General features: G+C 43.9%; 1 protein-coding gene across 2 annotated transcripts in view; it reads right to left on the bottom strand.

The window, feature by feature from the left end:
- Nucleotides 1–17,857, bottom strand: part of ppp1r9a (protein phosphatase 1, regulatory subunit 9A) — a 42,259-nt gene that overhangs the window by 14,673 nt on the left and 9,729 nt on the right. For both annotated transcript variants that reach the window (XM_030082264.1, XM_030082263.1), the window contains exons 3-6: nt 13,123–13,255; nt 12,364–12,484; nt 8,359–8,463; nt 3,855–3,990 (exon numbers count right to left, since the gene is read on the bottom strand). In XM_030082264.1, the coding sequence (XP_029938124.1) occupies nt 3,855–3,990; nt 8,359–8,463; nt 12,364–12,484; nt 13,123–13,255 (495 nt within the window). The remainder of the gene's footprint in view (nt 1–3,854; nt 3,991–8,358; nt 8,464–12,363; nt 12,485–13,122; nt 13,256–17,857) is intronic.

Here is a 17,857-nt window from a genome sequence, read left to right on the forward strand (position 1 = left end):
TCTTATTTTTTATTTGAGTTTTTTAACTGCAGTGAATTGACAACCATTGTCATGCTGCAGGTATCCACGGCTCTTTCTCCTTTCATTTGATTCTCAAAATGTTCAGTAATGAGTGCTGACATCCACCATTAGACCACTTTCTTGATTCATTCTTTGGCTGATGACCAGCAGAGCATCAGTCACTCTCTCTTCACATCACATCACCTGTCTGATCGGCCTGTGTATAAATTTCCACAATCTCCACATAAATATGCATAAAAGATGCATGTTTTACCAAAAGTTTGACCATTTTTTCATTTCATTTTTCCTCTGTAGTCCTCCTCTCATCTTCGTTGTTGAATCGAGGACTAAACCGCACGTCAGCGCTCTGTTACTCGTCTTTCTGTCTTGATTTCTCACTCATGCATTACACATGCACACTCCTCTGCTCTCATTTCCTCCCTCCGCCTCTCCCCCGCCCTGATGCCGGTGCTCAGGCTCCATTTGTTTACATGCACGGCTGCTCCATCTCCACATCGGGCGGCGCCTGCCACCAAGGTGCCATTATCCCACATTAGGGTCTCATTTGCTGAGGGAGGAGTTAAAGAGTTGAACACATGGGATTGCAGCCAAACATCGAATTGCGTTATGATCACCGTTTCCTGAGCTCATGCATAAGGAATCAGGAGGAAGAATGGACAAATTTCAGGGAAAACGTCCATTGTTACTCAGCCGGCACTCAGGATGTGATGATCCACACTAAAAATGTCTAATTTGAGTGCGAGTGGTGAAGAAAAGAGCTGTGATTGCTGGGGGATTGTGCACAGGAGCAACTGCGACAGGCTTTATCCTGGTGTATTATGTGTCTTTACAAGCTTTGACAATATTTTACTGACATAAAACACTTTCATGTAAAGGTGAGTAAAGTTCGCTGAAATTGCATATTAATCAAACTGTCTAGCTCTGATTTACAGTTCTTTTTTTTTTTTTTTTTTTCCAACACAGCATCCATCGTTCTGGGAATGACGGTCAGATATTGTGTCTAATTGTACAGTATTATCTCTCTTTTTTCTTCTCCAACATGACTGTGTTAAACTCCTCTCAGCCGTCTGATAACATGGATGTTTGCGTGTAATTAACACGGTAATCCTTCACGCCTTTGTCTCTGCCGGCCGTCCCACAGACACGAACGTGGGATGTTTGTACTTCCACTTGTCTCTTTGTTGACGCTGCCAGGACAGAAAACATCTGTCAATACAGCCGAATAATTACACGAGCGTCGCGCGGAGAACAAATGGTTCTGTTTATGATTGATGTTCTACTTTGTCTCCGCTGTTCGACTGAGTCGCTTCGACACAAACACACAGGGCCGCGCTGTCGCTGTTATTACCTTAATAATCAATCACAACAGATACAATGACAACGACTGGATGAAATGAGGAAAAGTTTCCCAACATTGTGATGTGTTTGCTCGTGTTTTCATTTCATGTGGAGTGACGTTATCAGCTCAGTGAATGAAATGAGTGTCGTGAGAGGTAACGCTTTTTAAGGATTGAGAGGAAACTGACGATATCACAGCAACTCATGGCAAAATTAAAACAACTGGAAAACAATAAAATAGTAATAATGATAATTAAAATAAAACATAGCTAGATATGTACAACAATTTTTTTTAAAAAAAGCATTGAAATTTAAACTGCCTGGTGATACTACGTTACAGTGGTCTGTCAATACTAAAGTACATTGCAACAAGTAACTATGACAAGAAGACTACAAAGTCTCTCGGGTTTCAGTTTCAGTTACGTCACAAGTTCAGTGATTTGAGACTTCATGAGCAGAAGTGAGAGTAGCTTGGTTCCTGTGTGCTAAAGAGAGCAAGCAAATGGCTGCATTGATACTCTGGGAACAGCGAACTGAGAATGCTCCAAAATGTACTAAATGACATTATTTTAAAAGAAAGGGTTATATATGTTGATATATCAAAATCTACTCAGTACACGCTAAACAAACTTTTCAGCTTGGGGTGTATGTTCTGGAACTGACAGTAGAATATCATGTTGTGTCTTTTACAGTTCAGTGTCAGTGCGATATGATGGGCGAATATACAACAATCAGGAGAGAGATAAAAGGTTTTCATTCAGGTATCCCCAGTGACGTCTGCTTAAAGCTTGAAAATCACCTCATATATGCTCAAAGTATAAACGCCTTCAAATGAAACTGTCACTCTGAGACTGAAGGCAGAGCGTGCATGTTGCGTAACGAATGTTTTCATCCTCCTCCACTTAAACCACTGACAGCGGGGATACATGCATGTTAGAACACACACGATCACGGCGCACTAATGAGCGGCGGTGTGTGTGCGTGATGTGTGTGATGCATAACTTCCTCTTGGGATCAGATTCTCATCACCAATATCGAGCCACTGTCACGTCAAACCACACGGGCCTCAGATTGAAAGATAACTCCCACCCCTGGAGCCGCCCACCTACCCACAATCCTTCTATTATTTATGGGGATATTAATATTGATGAGCTCTTTTTACTGCCCCACACATCTATGGAACGGCTTTGTAAGTGTTTACCCTACCAGTACTTATGTAGAAATTTATGGTTGCTTCATTGCCCCACAGCCACGGATTTCAAGCATATTTTTTTTACAGCTGCTCACAATCTATATGTGTGGATTAACAATTCAAATGCAATCAGCTTCTCTTATGTGTGTGTGGATTTGACGGGAGAGCTTTCATTTAGACGCTACATGATGACAAACAACAGAAAACAGGCAGTATTTAAACTGTGCAGCACGAGGTGTGTGTTTCAATAAGAGCTGGAGGTGTTATGTGTGTGCGCGTGTGTGTATGTGTATAGCCGTGATTGTCGAAGTGCCGAGATCAGCATACGAAGCTTGGAGAGCGGTTCTTTAAGCGTGAAGACTCTCGTTTCACCGTTCACCAGGAAATCAAAGACTTCAGACAGCGGTGATGAAAATGGTAGAGGAGCAGAGCCGGAGGCGTGTAAAACATAAACGTGAGCAGGACTGCCTCTGTGTGAAGACACACGCGCACGCACGCGCACACACACGCACACACGCACACACGCACACACGCACACACGCACACACACGCTCAGTCTCGTATTTCTATCCTTGTGGGGACCTTCCATTGACTCCCATTCATGTCTAGCCCCTAACCCTGACCCTTACCCTAACCCTAACCCACACCACAACAAAGCCTAACCCTAAAGAAATGTTTTTGCACTTTTACTTTTACTTTTTTCAGTAACAACAACATGGTCAAGAAAACACTGTTTCTCCTACTTAGGACCGGAAAAAGGTCCCCACAAGGCACGTTGTTCCACGTTTTGCTATCCTTGTGGGGACATTTGGCCCCAACAAGGATAGAAATACGAGAACGCACACACGCACACACGCACACACGCACACACGCACACACGCACACACACACACACACACAGTGGCAGGGTCATGAGCCGAGTGTCTGGTGGATTAACAAGCTGTGAGTAAGCAGCAGAACCACAGAAGGAAACGCTGAGTGATGGTTTCTCGGACCGGAGCTCACGAGGGATCCTCTTAGCATGTGTGCCGACGAGAGAGAGAGAAAGAGAGAGAGAGAGAGAGAGAGAGAGAGAGCGCTTTGTGCGGCAGCATCAAAGCATCCTGTCAGTCAGTTTTATGGAGTTAATAAGCTAAAACCTCCAGTCAACCCTCATGAAAAACGAGCTGAATTGCATTAAATGACATCCAGTAACACTGACTGACTTCAGTGCACGGGAGGTGTGACAAACAAGTCCTGTTATGACTTTATTTAAACTACATCATCTTATCAAGTGCACACGCGGCGACAGCGTGGTCGTTACCTCGTCGTCGTCGGCGTCGTACTGGGCGTACTGCTGCTCCAGCAGCTCTCTCTGCCGCCTCTCCTGCTCCAGGGTCTGCTGGATGAGCGTGGCCACCTCGCTCTGCTGGCCCGGGCGCTCTCGGCCGATAACAAACCTGCAACAGCACATTGTGTTATTTGAATAACAGTCCCGGAAGCGCATGCACAGGTTGAAGCAATCATGCGCCTGTTAAAGCCAATAAGTAATAAAAAAAGAAATGCAGGTACACTGAATCCTGATTCATCTGATTTTCTCTACTGAAAACACACAGTATCATAAACTGCATTCCAGTGTGAATTTCCTGTGTGTTTCAGTGAAAAGCAGCAGCCACAGCGGTCGGTCGCAGACCGGGAGCGGCAGAGGCCCACAGCCACACGGCAATGACAGCAATATTTGCTGACGTATCAGGGCAGGGCCGGGAGACGGGACGTGCATAATAATGTGAAAAGACAGTCGGCTCAGGCCAGGCGGAGCGTTATCAGCCGGGCAGAGAAAACCACAGGCCGTGCTGTGAATGCTACTATTAACTCCTGTAGTTACTCTCGGCCTAACCGCAGACGATGTCCACTACAAATGCTTAAAAGATGAGCTTTGCCTTCTTTTATTAGTTTTGCATGTTCATCTGTTATTCCATGACTATAATCTGGATAAACACATTTTTAATATTCTTATTTTCAAGTTAAAAGCATCGATCATGCATGGTCATGCACAAACTGGAATCAAAGAAAACACTTTGCCAAAACAAAGGCGAAAAAACCAATAAGACCATGAGATGGATAGAAAATTGTAAAACCCAGGCAGCAACCACAGAAACAATTATAGGAAACGATTGATTCGTCTTGTAGCGCCGAAGCAGCAAGACAATTATGTTGATTGATTAATATGACTTATCAAAGGAAATCTCAAGCCCAGCAGGAACTGTGTGTATTCTGAGCCTTTTCCAGGCTACTGTTTCTGTGTAAGTGTGTTAGAGTGAGCCGGGAAGACGGAAAAGGAGAGCAAGAGTGGATTCCAGATAGGGCCTAATCAAGTGAATTCATTTCCCCAGAGCTCTTTCATATATTTCTAAAGGCGATGTAGAAAAGGCCTTACGCTCCAGCAGAGAGGCGTATTTGATCTACATGTGAAGGAACAAGTGAAGGGCAGGACGCAGAGAACGTTTAAAAAAAAAAAAAAAAGAAAAAAAAAAAAGAAGGGAGGGAGATGGAGAGGGCCCCGGATAAGCCCAGTACTTTACTGGAGCAAGGCTTTGGACGGCGAGGAGGTGACCTGGAAACAGGCTTTTCCTCCTCACGCACAGGGACTGGGCCGCCTCCTGCTGACCTGGGACCGCCGCGCGGGACGCCGCGGCAGAAAGCTTCAGAGCAAATCTATTCAATTTGCTCTAATTGCCTCAGACGTCAGGCAGGGTGTTAATACTCAGTAATGCAGGAACTTGAGGGGACGAAATCTCAGACTTTTTTAGCCTTGACTGAAAAAGACAGTCAATACGGGTGATCCCGCGAGAGGGGTGGTGGGACGAACGCTACCGGACACGTCTCCGCCGCGTGAGGCAGCATCGGGATGACAGGCGTTTGGGGATGTCAACACAGGTTCACACACAGCAGACAGGACTGATCACACACTGTGAGGATGGACGCTCCGTTATATTTACTCCTATAATAATATATCTTTTTCTGAAGAATGTTACAAGAATGCTTCATGTGTCACAATGAGATTTAAAAAAAAAAAATCAGTCCATTAAAACATTGATTTTTTTTTTTCTGATCATCAGATATTTGATTGCTTGAAGATTTTTTTTCAAATAAAACTTAAGTTTTTTTCTCCTCACAATATCTATTCTCCAAGGTACTTCCGACCATCCTGTAAAAGATTAGTAAACCTGATCATTGAATCTCACAATTTACAAGACGCAGTAAAACGTAAGTCCACAACAAAATGGAACTAAACTCCGAGAATCAATCGAGTTGAAAGGTGTAGAAACAGTCTGGTCCTCAGTGAGGGGCAGACAGGCTAAAACCTACTCTGGGATGTTGACATCTTTGATTGGGATTTACATCTTACAGCGAGAACGGTCTGCAGACAGCCATCATCACTATAATGCAGATAAAGACAGTCTACTTCCACACCCAACTGCTTTGTTTTTTTTTCCATTGAAGAACAAAGCTGTGGTTTGTTTGTTTCCTGAAGGCACCGGTCGGGAACGCGGGTCTTATACAGGATGTTCTTGGCATTCTTCAATACTGAGAGTAGAGCAATAGCACTGGTCTTTAGAACACTGTCCACTGCAACTCTATTGGTGGAAATCGTCGATATGGCGAACTTCTCTCGCTGTACGAGTCAAGACAGCTGAAAAACTGCTCAAAGTTTATACACATCTGAACAAAGATACCATCTCAGACTTGTATTGACACACAACACGAGGGAAAAGAGACACATCAAGGACGATACAGGATAATCAACCATACCACACACAGCTATGTGTGTGTGTGTGTGTGTGTGTGTGTCTGGCGCAAAATAAGCTCTAGCAGTCATATTCATCGAGGAGCCGTCTCAGCCACTGCAGCAGTGAACAGTCGCTGGTGTGTTTTTAAATAGTTTTTTGGACAACAATGGAGCTCTGTGGCACAAAGAAGTAAGCTCTCTTTCACTTTGGTTGCAAAAACATAAACAATAACTGTTAATAGGATCAATTAGCTGGTCTTTATTTGGCTTTTTTATAGGATTTGCTGACTTCTATAAAAATATAACAATGCAGTGACTTTTTTTCCCCCCTTTAATTCTATGAAAGCTCCTCAGTGGCGAAAGTTGGATTTTCTATTTTAGACCAATTATATACAATTCATATCAGTAGTGTGAATTAATCCACGTACATTTCTAGCCAAAAATACTGCCCTGCGTTGCATGGCTAATCAGATCAACAGCGATCAACACAACCAAAAGTCATGAATTCAACAAAAAATAAATGTTTCCTACACATCCTCCGATGTGATTTATGCCAGAAGGCCTTTTACCAGAGTCGTCTGCTACTCAGAGTAAAAACCTGTACGATTTGCTGCTGGAAGTCAGGGTTAAATATAGCTAAAATAGAAAATCTAGGACAGTTGGCCATAAAACCTCTGGTGACCAGACAGAGTGAGGAGAGGATTTACCGAGGAGGAGGAGGAGGAGGAGGAGGAGGAGGAGGAGGAGGATGGGCTGGAGTGAAGGAGAGATGATGGAGGAAGACTGAAAGTGAAAGGGAACAGAGGGCAGGACGACTGAAAATTGGTCGGGGGAATAACAGCGAAGAGCAACAATTATCACTACAACCTTTGTAATTTTCATCCTTTTGGCTGAAAAATGTCTTTTTCTTATATGTCACAAGTAACTCAGGCATAAGAGGTAGTTTTTTTTTTTTTTTTTGCTGGCCATTCTCTCCATCACATTGATTTATTTTTAGCTGCTCCATGCATGGGACAGGTGCTGGATGGGATTCTTTTCAGGCTGCCTCACCTACACTATATACCCACATCCTGCTATGTGTAAAACCTCCATTGTCAATATTAGTTCAGCAAACAACACTTGTCCAGCCAGCACGTCCTCGTTTAGCCACCTGCGTTTTCCACATAACCACTGCAGCCACACTGTCAAGGGAGCGATGCCTTCAGAGCATTTAGTAACAATATAACAAATGCCTTGCTGTGTAAAAATGAATCCAATCTGAAACAAAGCGTTGCAGCGAGCGTGAAAACCAGCCAACACACAGCAGTGACTGGGGGGGGGGGGGGGGGGGGGGGGGGGGGGTGAAGAGAGGAGCTGGCGAGGACAGAAGTATTAAAGCAGAGCAATAAAGCATATCAAGAAGGAGAAAAAGGAACGCCAACATCACGAATCAATTGAAAGTCGAGATGCCAGTCTTGCAGTGGTGCCAAGGACGGCTCTGGCAATCCAAATTAAACCCTTCCTGCCATGCCATGTGTGTGTGTGTGTGCATCGCTCTAAGCAGCCCCCCCCCCTTGCCAAAAACTGCTCAACTGTCAAATACACAAGACTTTCGTCACATACTGTGTTTCTCGCCGAGTGGCTGCTAAAGGGGCTGCTTTGCAACTTTTGCACAATGACAGCAGGACTGAATGGATTCAGGATTACTCCACTTGGTATTCTGCTGAGATTTCGCCGATTGAAGAGGAATTTGAAGAGCGGAGGCCCTGCTTCGTGTCACACACTGTCGGCTTAACACACTCTGATAGTATATTGTTGTGATTTGATGAATACATAGAAAATTCTCACTCATCTTGCAATGCAGGTCTGTATTATTAGTTTTTAATGTTTTCTTTTTTTTTGAGATCTCAATCTTTTAATACTAATGTGGGTCACTAGCATCACTCTGTCCCATTTATAGAGAGACATTCACATTATATCAGTATACTGTAATGTAGATTTGAAGGCCCAAACTATGACGTTTGAATGGTTCTGCTTTCAGTTTGTGTTTGAATCTTACCGGACGACTCCAGACGTGTTCCTCAGGACGGAGGCAGCAAAGCTCTGGGTCACGCCCACCAGGCTCGTCCCGTCCACCTCCACGATCTGGTCGTTCACCTTAATCCTGACACACACGGAGAAGAAGAAGAAGAACCTTAAGCAGGGAAACAGAGCTCTGCTTCCACAGCAGACAGACAAAGTTCACACATTTCTAACCAGCACAGTCAAAAACACACAGTAAGAGTGGAAAAAAGAGACGGAAGCACTCACTCATTGCACATTTTTTGACAATTATACAGCCAAAACATCAAAATGAACCCTTTTTCACCTCTTTATATGAGGGCTGAGAAATGCATGTTGATTTTCCAAGAGGCACAAGGGGATAACAAACTGCAATCCTGTGCATGTTCACATTATTTTCAAAATTACAACAGTGCCAGACTTTCTCTGGGTCACAAATTCCCACCGTGACGGCGGCGGACTCCTGCACGACCGAGAGACAGAAGAGATGAGGCTCAAAACAAACTAGCGGGGCTAACGAGGACACGGGGGCCGGCGAGCCTTTCGCCCTGAGCCACAAAGCATCCGACATTTCAGCTCTGCTCCGCCCTCCATGGGAGGTCACGCAAGTCCGTGACCTGGAAAGGAACTCCCGATTTAGTGTTCATTATCAGGGAATCGGGAACAAATCATTTAAAACAAAAAAAAAAAAAAAAAAACTCCTCGCTAAATATTCACATTAAGTTCGCTAGAAATTTGCATAAAAAACAGACAAGGGATATTTTGAATCCAGCTTTTGAATAATTTCTGCAACATATGAATAAAACAAAAACTACTGCTCATTGTTAAGGAAAAAAAAAACCCTGCATATTGGATATTATTTCATTACTTCAAGGCAGAACATAAACATTTTAACTGCAGTTGTAATGACCCTGCTCCTGTTTTGTCCCAGGAGCAAAGAGCCTGTAAACTTTGATAAATTCTCATAGTTTAGTCACACCAGGCTTATTCAGATAGCAATATCCATAACCTAAAAAAGGGCAAACGAAGGCCTTTTAACTCGATTGTTCTCCATTTGCATGATGGAACAGTTGAAGGACCTGCAAGCCCAATTTATAAAGAATGAAAATCATAAGGTAGGGATTGTATTTTAGGGTATTTTAAGGATGCTCGTGAATAAAAGGAGCACTTGATTTACAATGGCAGCTCTATAAAGAAGAAGCACTTGAAATAGATGGATTTCATTGAGACTGATGGTCGAAGGTAACACACAAGTGAGAGAAACAGTAATTTGATGGGTTCCACTTCAAAATGCAGGGTAACTACAATTCCCAAATAAACTGTTTTCTTCCCATAAAAACTTTTAACCCTTTTTTTTGTGTAGAAATTAGATCTACACAGTACTGACCTGAACCGAAATCCCAGTGGAGACCCCATCTCAGTCTCAACATACACCAGCCCCCTCTAAGGGATTTAACACAACACTGAACACATCAAGCAGAGCTGTCTTATGGATTCATGGAGACATGTCAGTCTGACAGGCAGACAGACAGCGAGCTGGATGTCTGGCAGTGACTCACGTGAGTTTCTGACCTTCGCTGCTTCAAACGTCTTCATGCAGCTTTGTATGGCGACACCGAGACACGACAACAAGAAGACGAAGTCAGCGAATGCAAATCGACCAACCACCACGACCAACGCCACAGTCGAGTTCATCTTTCTGCCCGCCTGGGGCTCTGCCTGCGATCTACTGGACTCTCCACGGCGGTTTTGGACCACTGACTTAAAGGATGAGTCAAATCACAGGACGACGTCTGCATTTTCACAAGAAGCGACTATTCTATTGTTTCATTTCCGACCAAATTCCAGCATATGTTGTTGAAACAGGATTCAGCTGACCTGAACTTATTCACGGAGTGACTAAAAGTTTGTGGAGAGGTCAGCTGCAAATAGAGAAGTTGAAAAAGTCAACATCACTGAGAGCGAGAAGTGGAAGGGTTTCACTGCGTTTGAAGTCCCGGAGTCATCACTCCTCACTGCATGGCGGATTTGCCACAATTCAGCCCACAATTTTTCCGTGTGGAGAACTCCGCAGTAAAAATGCAGTGCTGCCAGGATTAGCACAGCCAAGTTGGACAACTATTCTGCAACTGTCCACATATATTTTCACCTATTATTTTCAAGAACTTCATGATACTTGTAAATGTGGCAAAATTTTCAAAGTACGGTATATTCCTTTTTAAAATTAAGATTTTAACTATATCCAAGAAAATTCGTCAATTGAGGAAAATGTTTGACAAACTTAGTAAAAAAGGAACTTCACTTCCTTATAAACATGGAGTTCTGGAGCCTTAATGCATATGAGATTTGTTCCATCCCGTAGAGTACAATCATCCATATTTATGCTTTATATTCCGAGTCCTCACTTTGCATTAATTTGCTTCAGTAGCATTTCTTTTCATGACTTCTTGTAATGGCTCGCTGACATTACAGATACAGACAGGAAGCAGGAATAAAGAGCCAGTTCCCAGGAGCGCTGGCTTTGAACAAGTGCCTGTAAATATATGGCATTAGCCTGACTCACGGTTCAGAAGAGCATCACCAAAAAACTTTACCTATTAGGAAAACACAGACAAGATGAGGATAGATACAGATATTTTTAAAGTATGACTATTAAAAAAAGTAAAAAAAAAAACAAAACACACATTTGTTGCCTATCATGTTTTAGTCCTTATATAAGCTACACATGGGACGTTTTAGAGGTAGAAATCCATACTAAATAAACTGATTCAACACTAAAAACAGTGATTCATATCACATGTTTCTATTCAGTTCTGTTAGAAAAGCCCTTGCTGAAAAGCTGGCCGTCCCTCCTCTGACCCCTGCGGCTGCACAGCCTCATGTGAGACGCTTCTGAGACGCTTCTGTGTGAACTGAGGTGGGCGAACGGATGCTGTCCTGTGAGCGATGATGCTAGCAGTGCTAAAAATGTAACCGAGAAGAAGACAGGTCTTGTCTTTTCAGCCACAGTCTCATTATTTATTAACTCATCGGCATCTAGGCGGGGATAAATGCAGTGAATTGGGCTCCTGTAGCATTCCAAACTGTTTTTGCGGTTTGCAGAAAAAGAGGGACGAACACGAGCTTCAGCACAGTCGTTGTCTGAGGTCTTTGACTTTGCCCGCTCACTGAGGTACTTCTTGGAAGTCGCTGAAACTGTCATCTTAGAACTGATCAGCTTTCCCGAACGCACCGATTCGTATTTGCCGCGGCTCTCCGCCTTCGTCTCCCTCTCTGCGTTTCGACTAATCTCGCCGTCATACGGCAGCAGCAGCCGCAACATAAAAGAGAAGATTAATCCCAAAAGAAAACACACCTACTGCAAACAACCCCCAGTGCATTAAAGTTTGCATGAAAAGCTTCGAGTTCTGAGCGGAGCCGCCTGTCAGGCTTTAATTTGGTTACGGGGAACCTGCACCCCACACACACACACACACACAAACACACACACCCACTCAGACATTTTCAGATCGCAGGCAGGAAACCACAACTTTCCTGCTGAGACGCTGTCATCGACTCTCTCCTTGGCTGAGTGCTCACTCTGCAGCGATCGCACTTTATAAATGCACAAAGACACACAAATGCACCATCCAGGGACGAGGATAGAAACACTGTGTGAACCATCAAGTCTGCAGAAGAACACGAGAAAAACGGCGCAAATCACAAAAAACTAGAACACCCAATGTATTGTTTTTTTGTCATACATTTCTAACACACAGACGCACACACACACAGTGCCTCTCTTGGCGGATTCAATCTGAACCCCTGCTGCTAAATCTGACAGGGACAGTGTGTGACTGTGTGTGAGCGCGGGCGCGTGGTGACTCTGCGGCGGAAACAACACAGCTGATTCACTGTCGCCCGCATCTTTTCTCCAGCGCGCCGATCTTTCAGGCCTTATTAATTTGCTGCCCTCGGAGTGACTTTCTGTGTTCGATGGCAAAAAGAAAAAAGCTGCTCTTACCTGCTGTCTCTCTCGGCGGCGCCACCCTCGATGACGGTCTTGACGAAGATGCCCAGTTTTTCCAGGCCGGCGTCCGCACCGACGCCCATCCCTATAATACTGATCCCCAGGCCGTCCTCGTCTGGAAATATCAAATAATATGGAATTAATGTGTATATTTGTGCATTTGGAGGCCAGTGATCAGAGTTCATTTTTAATCTTTGCAATAACATTAAATGAAGCCTAAAAGGCTGAAGAAAAAAAAAAGCACTAAACAGAAAAAAATATGGCAAAATAACATTAAAAATAGTTTGTATAGGGAATCGAGAGAGAGAAAGAAGCAACGTGTATGAGCTGGTAATCGTATGAATAGGAGATATCCCAGATAGGAAAATCCCCTCATCCTTTCTTATCCTGCATCAATTATTCAGAAGCTGTTACGTAACCGGGATTGGACGGAGGAATTCTGCAATGTAAAGGGACTCAAGGCGGTAAAATCTCAACAGGACAAGACAGGCGTAAAAGACGCCATATCACCCCTTTGTAGCTCCTGCTGGGGAATTAGGACAAGCTGTGCACTTTCATGCTTTTTAGTGTAATCTAAGGAGATTTCGAGTCAACTGCTATTCTGCAACAGAGAAAAACACTGGAAATGTGTTTTCAGGAGCCTAAAAATAATCCTGTGTCTTTGTTAATTGTTGAGCCGGAGATGGAAGCTCTAAGTTGTAAATCTGTGTGATGAGTGCCAGAGACCATCAGCGAAGGTCTTTTTAGACTCACCTTTCTCCAGCTCCACTGGGAAGAGTTCCAGTTTCTCCACCCTCTTCTCCAGTTCGTACTCAGCGGAGGAAGCCACAGGATCCACCTCCTCATTGCGCCGGTCGTAATCCTCATTGGAATATGTGTTGAACACCTGAAAGAAGACAAGCAAGAAGTATTAATATTTATCGCCTAATATCCCAGAGATACATGCGATTACTGATTCTATGACTTCCTGGACCGTAGATCTTTAAGGAAGCATTATGGGATGCCATAATGTAAAAGAAACAGCTCAACAGGAAAAAGGTTTGGAGATTATATAAATGAATTTCAAAAGCCAAACATGGTAACAAGCACAATTCGTGTAAACATGATTAGATAATGCTCTCATTTCAGTAGCAGTGATTACAGATAATTATGAAAATGGATGAAGAAGACCTTTATTTAGCAACCGCAAGCAGCAACGCCGACGCCACAAACTCCAGCTACAACTCAGCCTAAACTAACCTAACCGACAAAAACATGGAGGGGAGCCTGACGTGGCGAAGGAGGCCAGGAAAGCCTCTCTCCTCCGAGCTCTGTGATCCTCGTAAGAACCTCTCTCTGCAGGCAACAGTCAGCTGTCACTTCACATCTCATCCCAACCCGGCGCTCCATTGCTCCGTGCACCGAGGAGAAATAAAGAGGAGGAGAGGAAGCTCCCTCCAGCAGCGCGTGGGCTTTTGTCACATCTATAGGATGCGTCTCTGCAGCAGCGAAGAGAGAGGAGCGCCGGTACGCAAAGTGTTTACAAGGATAGGCGAACATTAATGCAAGTGCTTGAGTGACAGCGAAAGTGCGATGGCGGCTGCCTCTGAGTCTCCCGGCTGGACGGACACCTGCACACCCACACCGGCTGCAGCTGCTATTATTAAAATCTGACGCAGACATTTTGCCTCCTACGAGGAAAGGATTTCCTGAAAAGGGTCTCACGCATCCAGCAGCGCCCTGACGTCAATCACCAGAATCTTTCCCGGCTCTGCACGCCGCTCGTCTGTGGTCACACGTTCGCAGATGAGATCAATAAAGCATCGTATTGCGTCATGTGTATCGATTAAAGCCTCAAGTCAGAATGTCATCCGCAAAAGTGAGCACGTGTGCACTTTTTGTGAGTGCAGAGCAACAAAAAAAAGTTGAGGGTTTACATGTTCTAAACACCAAAAAAATATATATCCAAGTCATGAATCATGTATGAACGATGCACAATATTTAAGAGACACTGCTGGAAGAACTGCCACAGCTTTGGCACAGTGACATCGCGTGATGCTGCCTGGCTTGTTGCGTTTTGTTTTATTTTTCCATTCTCTTCGGAGCGGGATCCTCTGTGAGCTCCCATGACCTCTGTCATCAATCATTCAGCGTGATCAACTGCCCTGCATTATTAATGCTGGAATGAGCGATACACACATATAGAGACACTCACACACATTTACGTTCATGTACATTATATTTTAGGGAATCATAGCAAAATAGATGCTAATACATACACAAACACACATACATACACACACAGTGCTGGCAAATGCAAACACCAGCAGTTGTGCAACCCTGGACGTGATTCCGCCACTGGCGGTCCGTGCTAATGGCCTCTCTAAGTCATGGTGCGCTATCTACAAACACATTAGCATGTGGCCAGTCACTCCAGGGAGAAAGCAGAAAGAGAGACAGGAGGTCATGAAGGAGGATGAGAACAGATGAGGGTGGATCCATGAGGAAGGGCGAGCAAAGGCGAGATGGGGAAGGCGCAGTGATGGAGGAAGGATAAAGAAAGGCCACGAGAGGGAATTCATATAAATCTGAGAGGGAGAAGAGCTGGAAAGTCGAAGAATGGAACGGACAGCGATGGTGACCGAAAGAGGGAGTGACGGGATGAATGAGACAGCATGCACAGGGGAAATAAAAATAGACGGGTTGAAGAAAAGCGAAGGAAAAACAGAGAGGCAAAACAATAAACGGAAAGCTTTACCTCACAACACAGAGATAACCTTAGTGCTCGCCTGGTTTAAAAATAAAAGTCCTACAGGAACACGTCTCTGTCCTGTTCTCCGGTCCACTAGTTCACCAGCAAGAAACGGCCATGTTCAGCCAACGAGGTAAACAAGGATGCTCCCGAAGTAACAGCACAGCTCAAATATTCTTTAGGGAGGGATAAAGGAGCTAAAAACAAAAACCCTGCTGAAATGTAAAGGTCAGCAAGTACAGCCTATTAACCGATTCCACAATCTCTCCCAGTCACGGCTACTTCAAGCTGAGTAAAAATGTTCCAGCTTTATGTCTCAGGCAGGATGTCGAATATATTTTTGTTCAGTAACAATAATTAGATTTTGTTCTGGTAAAGAAGCAGCTTTTTGATAAGGAGGAGTTAAAAAAGAAAAGCACAGAAAAGCAGGGACAGCTTCCTTCAGCCGTGTGTGAGGCAGTGTTTAACCTTGACTGTGTGTTCGGATGCCGCTGCCCGCTGCTTTTACACTACAGTGAGGTGAAAAATGCCCACAGTGTAAAAGCAGAAGCCACCAGGCTTACATCTGTGCAGAGTCACTGCTTCGCCACATGTGGAGCGGCCATACTGGCCACTGTCCTTTTCTTAAATGCCAATGCACTGCTGCAAGACTTGGCAGAGGAGACGAAATCCGACTAGGACTGTTTCTCACATTCGAAGATATTATGGTTTATGTTATGATAAACTGTCTGTTGTGACTGTTTAGCAGTGAAGCTGTAAAAATGATGTCTTAATAAGATAATTAATAAGGGTTGTCACCATTCACGCATTAACAGCAGCACATTAAAATGCTTGCGTGATGTATTTACATTGGGGGGGTATGGTACATTATCATGATTTGTGCTTAAAGTTGTCACCAGGCGCAGTTGCTCCTGCCTTATTTACGGATGAAAAATTGATGTTTTATGCCTCCAAGGCACCTGTACCCACGCAGATGTCACTTCCCACTGCTACAGGAAGAACACTGGCTTCTGGAGCCGATTTCACACTGACCCAGCAACTTGAGCAGCGGCGGGAGAAGAGCAGCGCATCGCCGGTCGAGCATGAAATTTAACAAATCCTGATGCATCGCAAACTCTGAACCGTTTGAAAAATTGTCTTTGGGAGTAATTTCAATTTCAATTTCTACCTCCGATCACAGCGCCTAACAGAGCATCAAATAGACTGAGGCAGGCCTCCGTTTCTTTGCAAATCGTTGAAGCATTCTTCGATTAAGCTGCAAGTTTAGGAGGTAAACATCTGCAGAATATGGAACTAAAACAACTACTTTTCCATTTCTTTACTACATCATCCAAAAATCGATGGGAAAAGTCCATTATATGGTTAAACTAGACTCAAAAATGTGAAATATAAAACACCAAAACTTTTCAGGTGATCTTGAATTTCTTCCCATTTCTTTTGATACAATGATATTTTTCTTAAACCTGTGGTCACAGTTAAAGCATGTCATTGTTTTTTGGTTTATGACTTTTTGTATCCTGATGAAAATCACATCTGGCTGAGGCCCATCATTATATGCTTGATTGAAATTCAGTTTTTATCAAAGAGGCTTCACACACGCACACACGCACAAATGGAAGTCCATCTGAGCATAATGGTCTGCCTGCCCATGTGCCGCCCCTCTGGAACTGAACTGGAACAGTCTTTAGGGGGAATTTAACAAAACACACAATCATTTACATGTAAATATATTCTCCTTCAATGCTGCCCACAGTTTTTTTAAGCTTTAAAATCCCATAAAATGCTGCATTGTCACAGACTCTGTGTTACTATACTTGCTGGATTTGCTTACTGCTTGACTTTTCCCAAACTTATCTATCCTTAAATTTTTAATTTTTTGACGAGTAAAATGCACAGAACACACAGCTGTAATTCCAGTGTTGATTCAGTGCCTAGCTCCCCTCAAACTCATAAATAAGTCAGTTACGCAGCTCTATCTCTGATGTCTGAAAGACAAATGGGAAACTCCCATCGTGACTATCCGTCCTCACGATTCTGGTGTCATTCATCACTGTGTCAAACCGCATCTATTTTCATCCTCTTTTTATACTCATTCATCATCTATAAAACACTCTGATCAATACTGCCGACACCAGGCCGACAGAGATGCCCAGATCTGTACTTTTTGAGTTAGCAAACCTAAAATAACACAGCCACGGGCGGTCGAGAGCACGCCGGACAGCGGTTCCGCTTGGATGGGCAGTCTTGTTATCTTATCCCCGGGACTTGCAAGATGATGGAGAGAATCTTCTCCAACTCAGAAGTCTCTGAATACCGCTGCAGACACACTGAAGCCAGAGGTATTTGAAAAACACGAATGTTTATCAGGTAATTCATAGAAAACAACAAGAATCGGTATTAATTAAAGAGTTTATATGCATGTGATGTAAAGTCTTCAGCACGCACAACAGGGTGCACGGCCGGTCATCCATTACTGACAAGGTTAGCGGTTCGATCCCATGTTAAAGTATTGACTGGTCAACCTTGTGCGGTTGTCCGCGGCCTTTGGACAAGAAGTGAATAAACGCAGCCATTAAACACTGATGAGAGCTCAATCGAGAGTCCAGTCACTGATGGATAATATTCCTCCACCTGAGCTGGTAGGTGCTGGACTTTCTAAGTGGCTCTCCTGATGACAGGAGATTAACACGGAGGGAACAGAGCAGAGGCAGAAGAAATTTTAATGAATTAGAATGAACTCCGGAGAGCATTGCTGAG

This window comes from Salarias fasciatus, chromosome 22, assembly GCF_902148845.1.
Source record: "Salarias fasciatus chromosome 22, fSalaFa1.1, whole genome shotgun sequence".
Lineage (NCBI taxonomy): Eukaryota > Metazoa > Chordata > Actinopteri > Blenniiformes > Blenniidae > Salarias > Salarias fasciatus.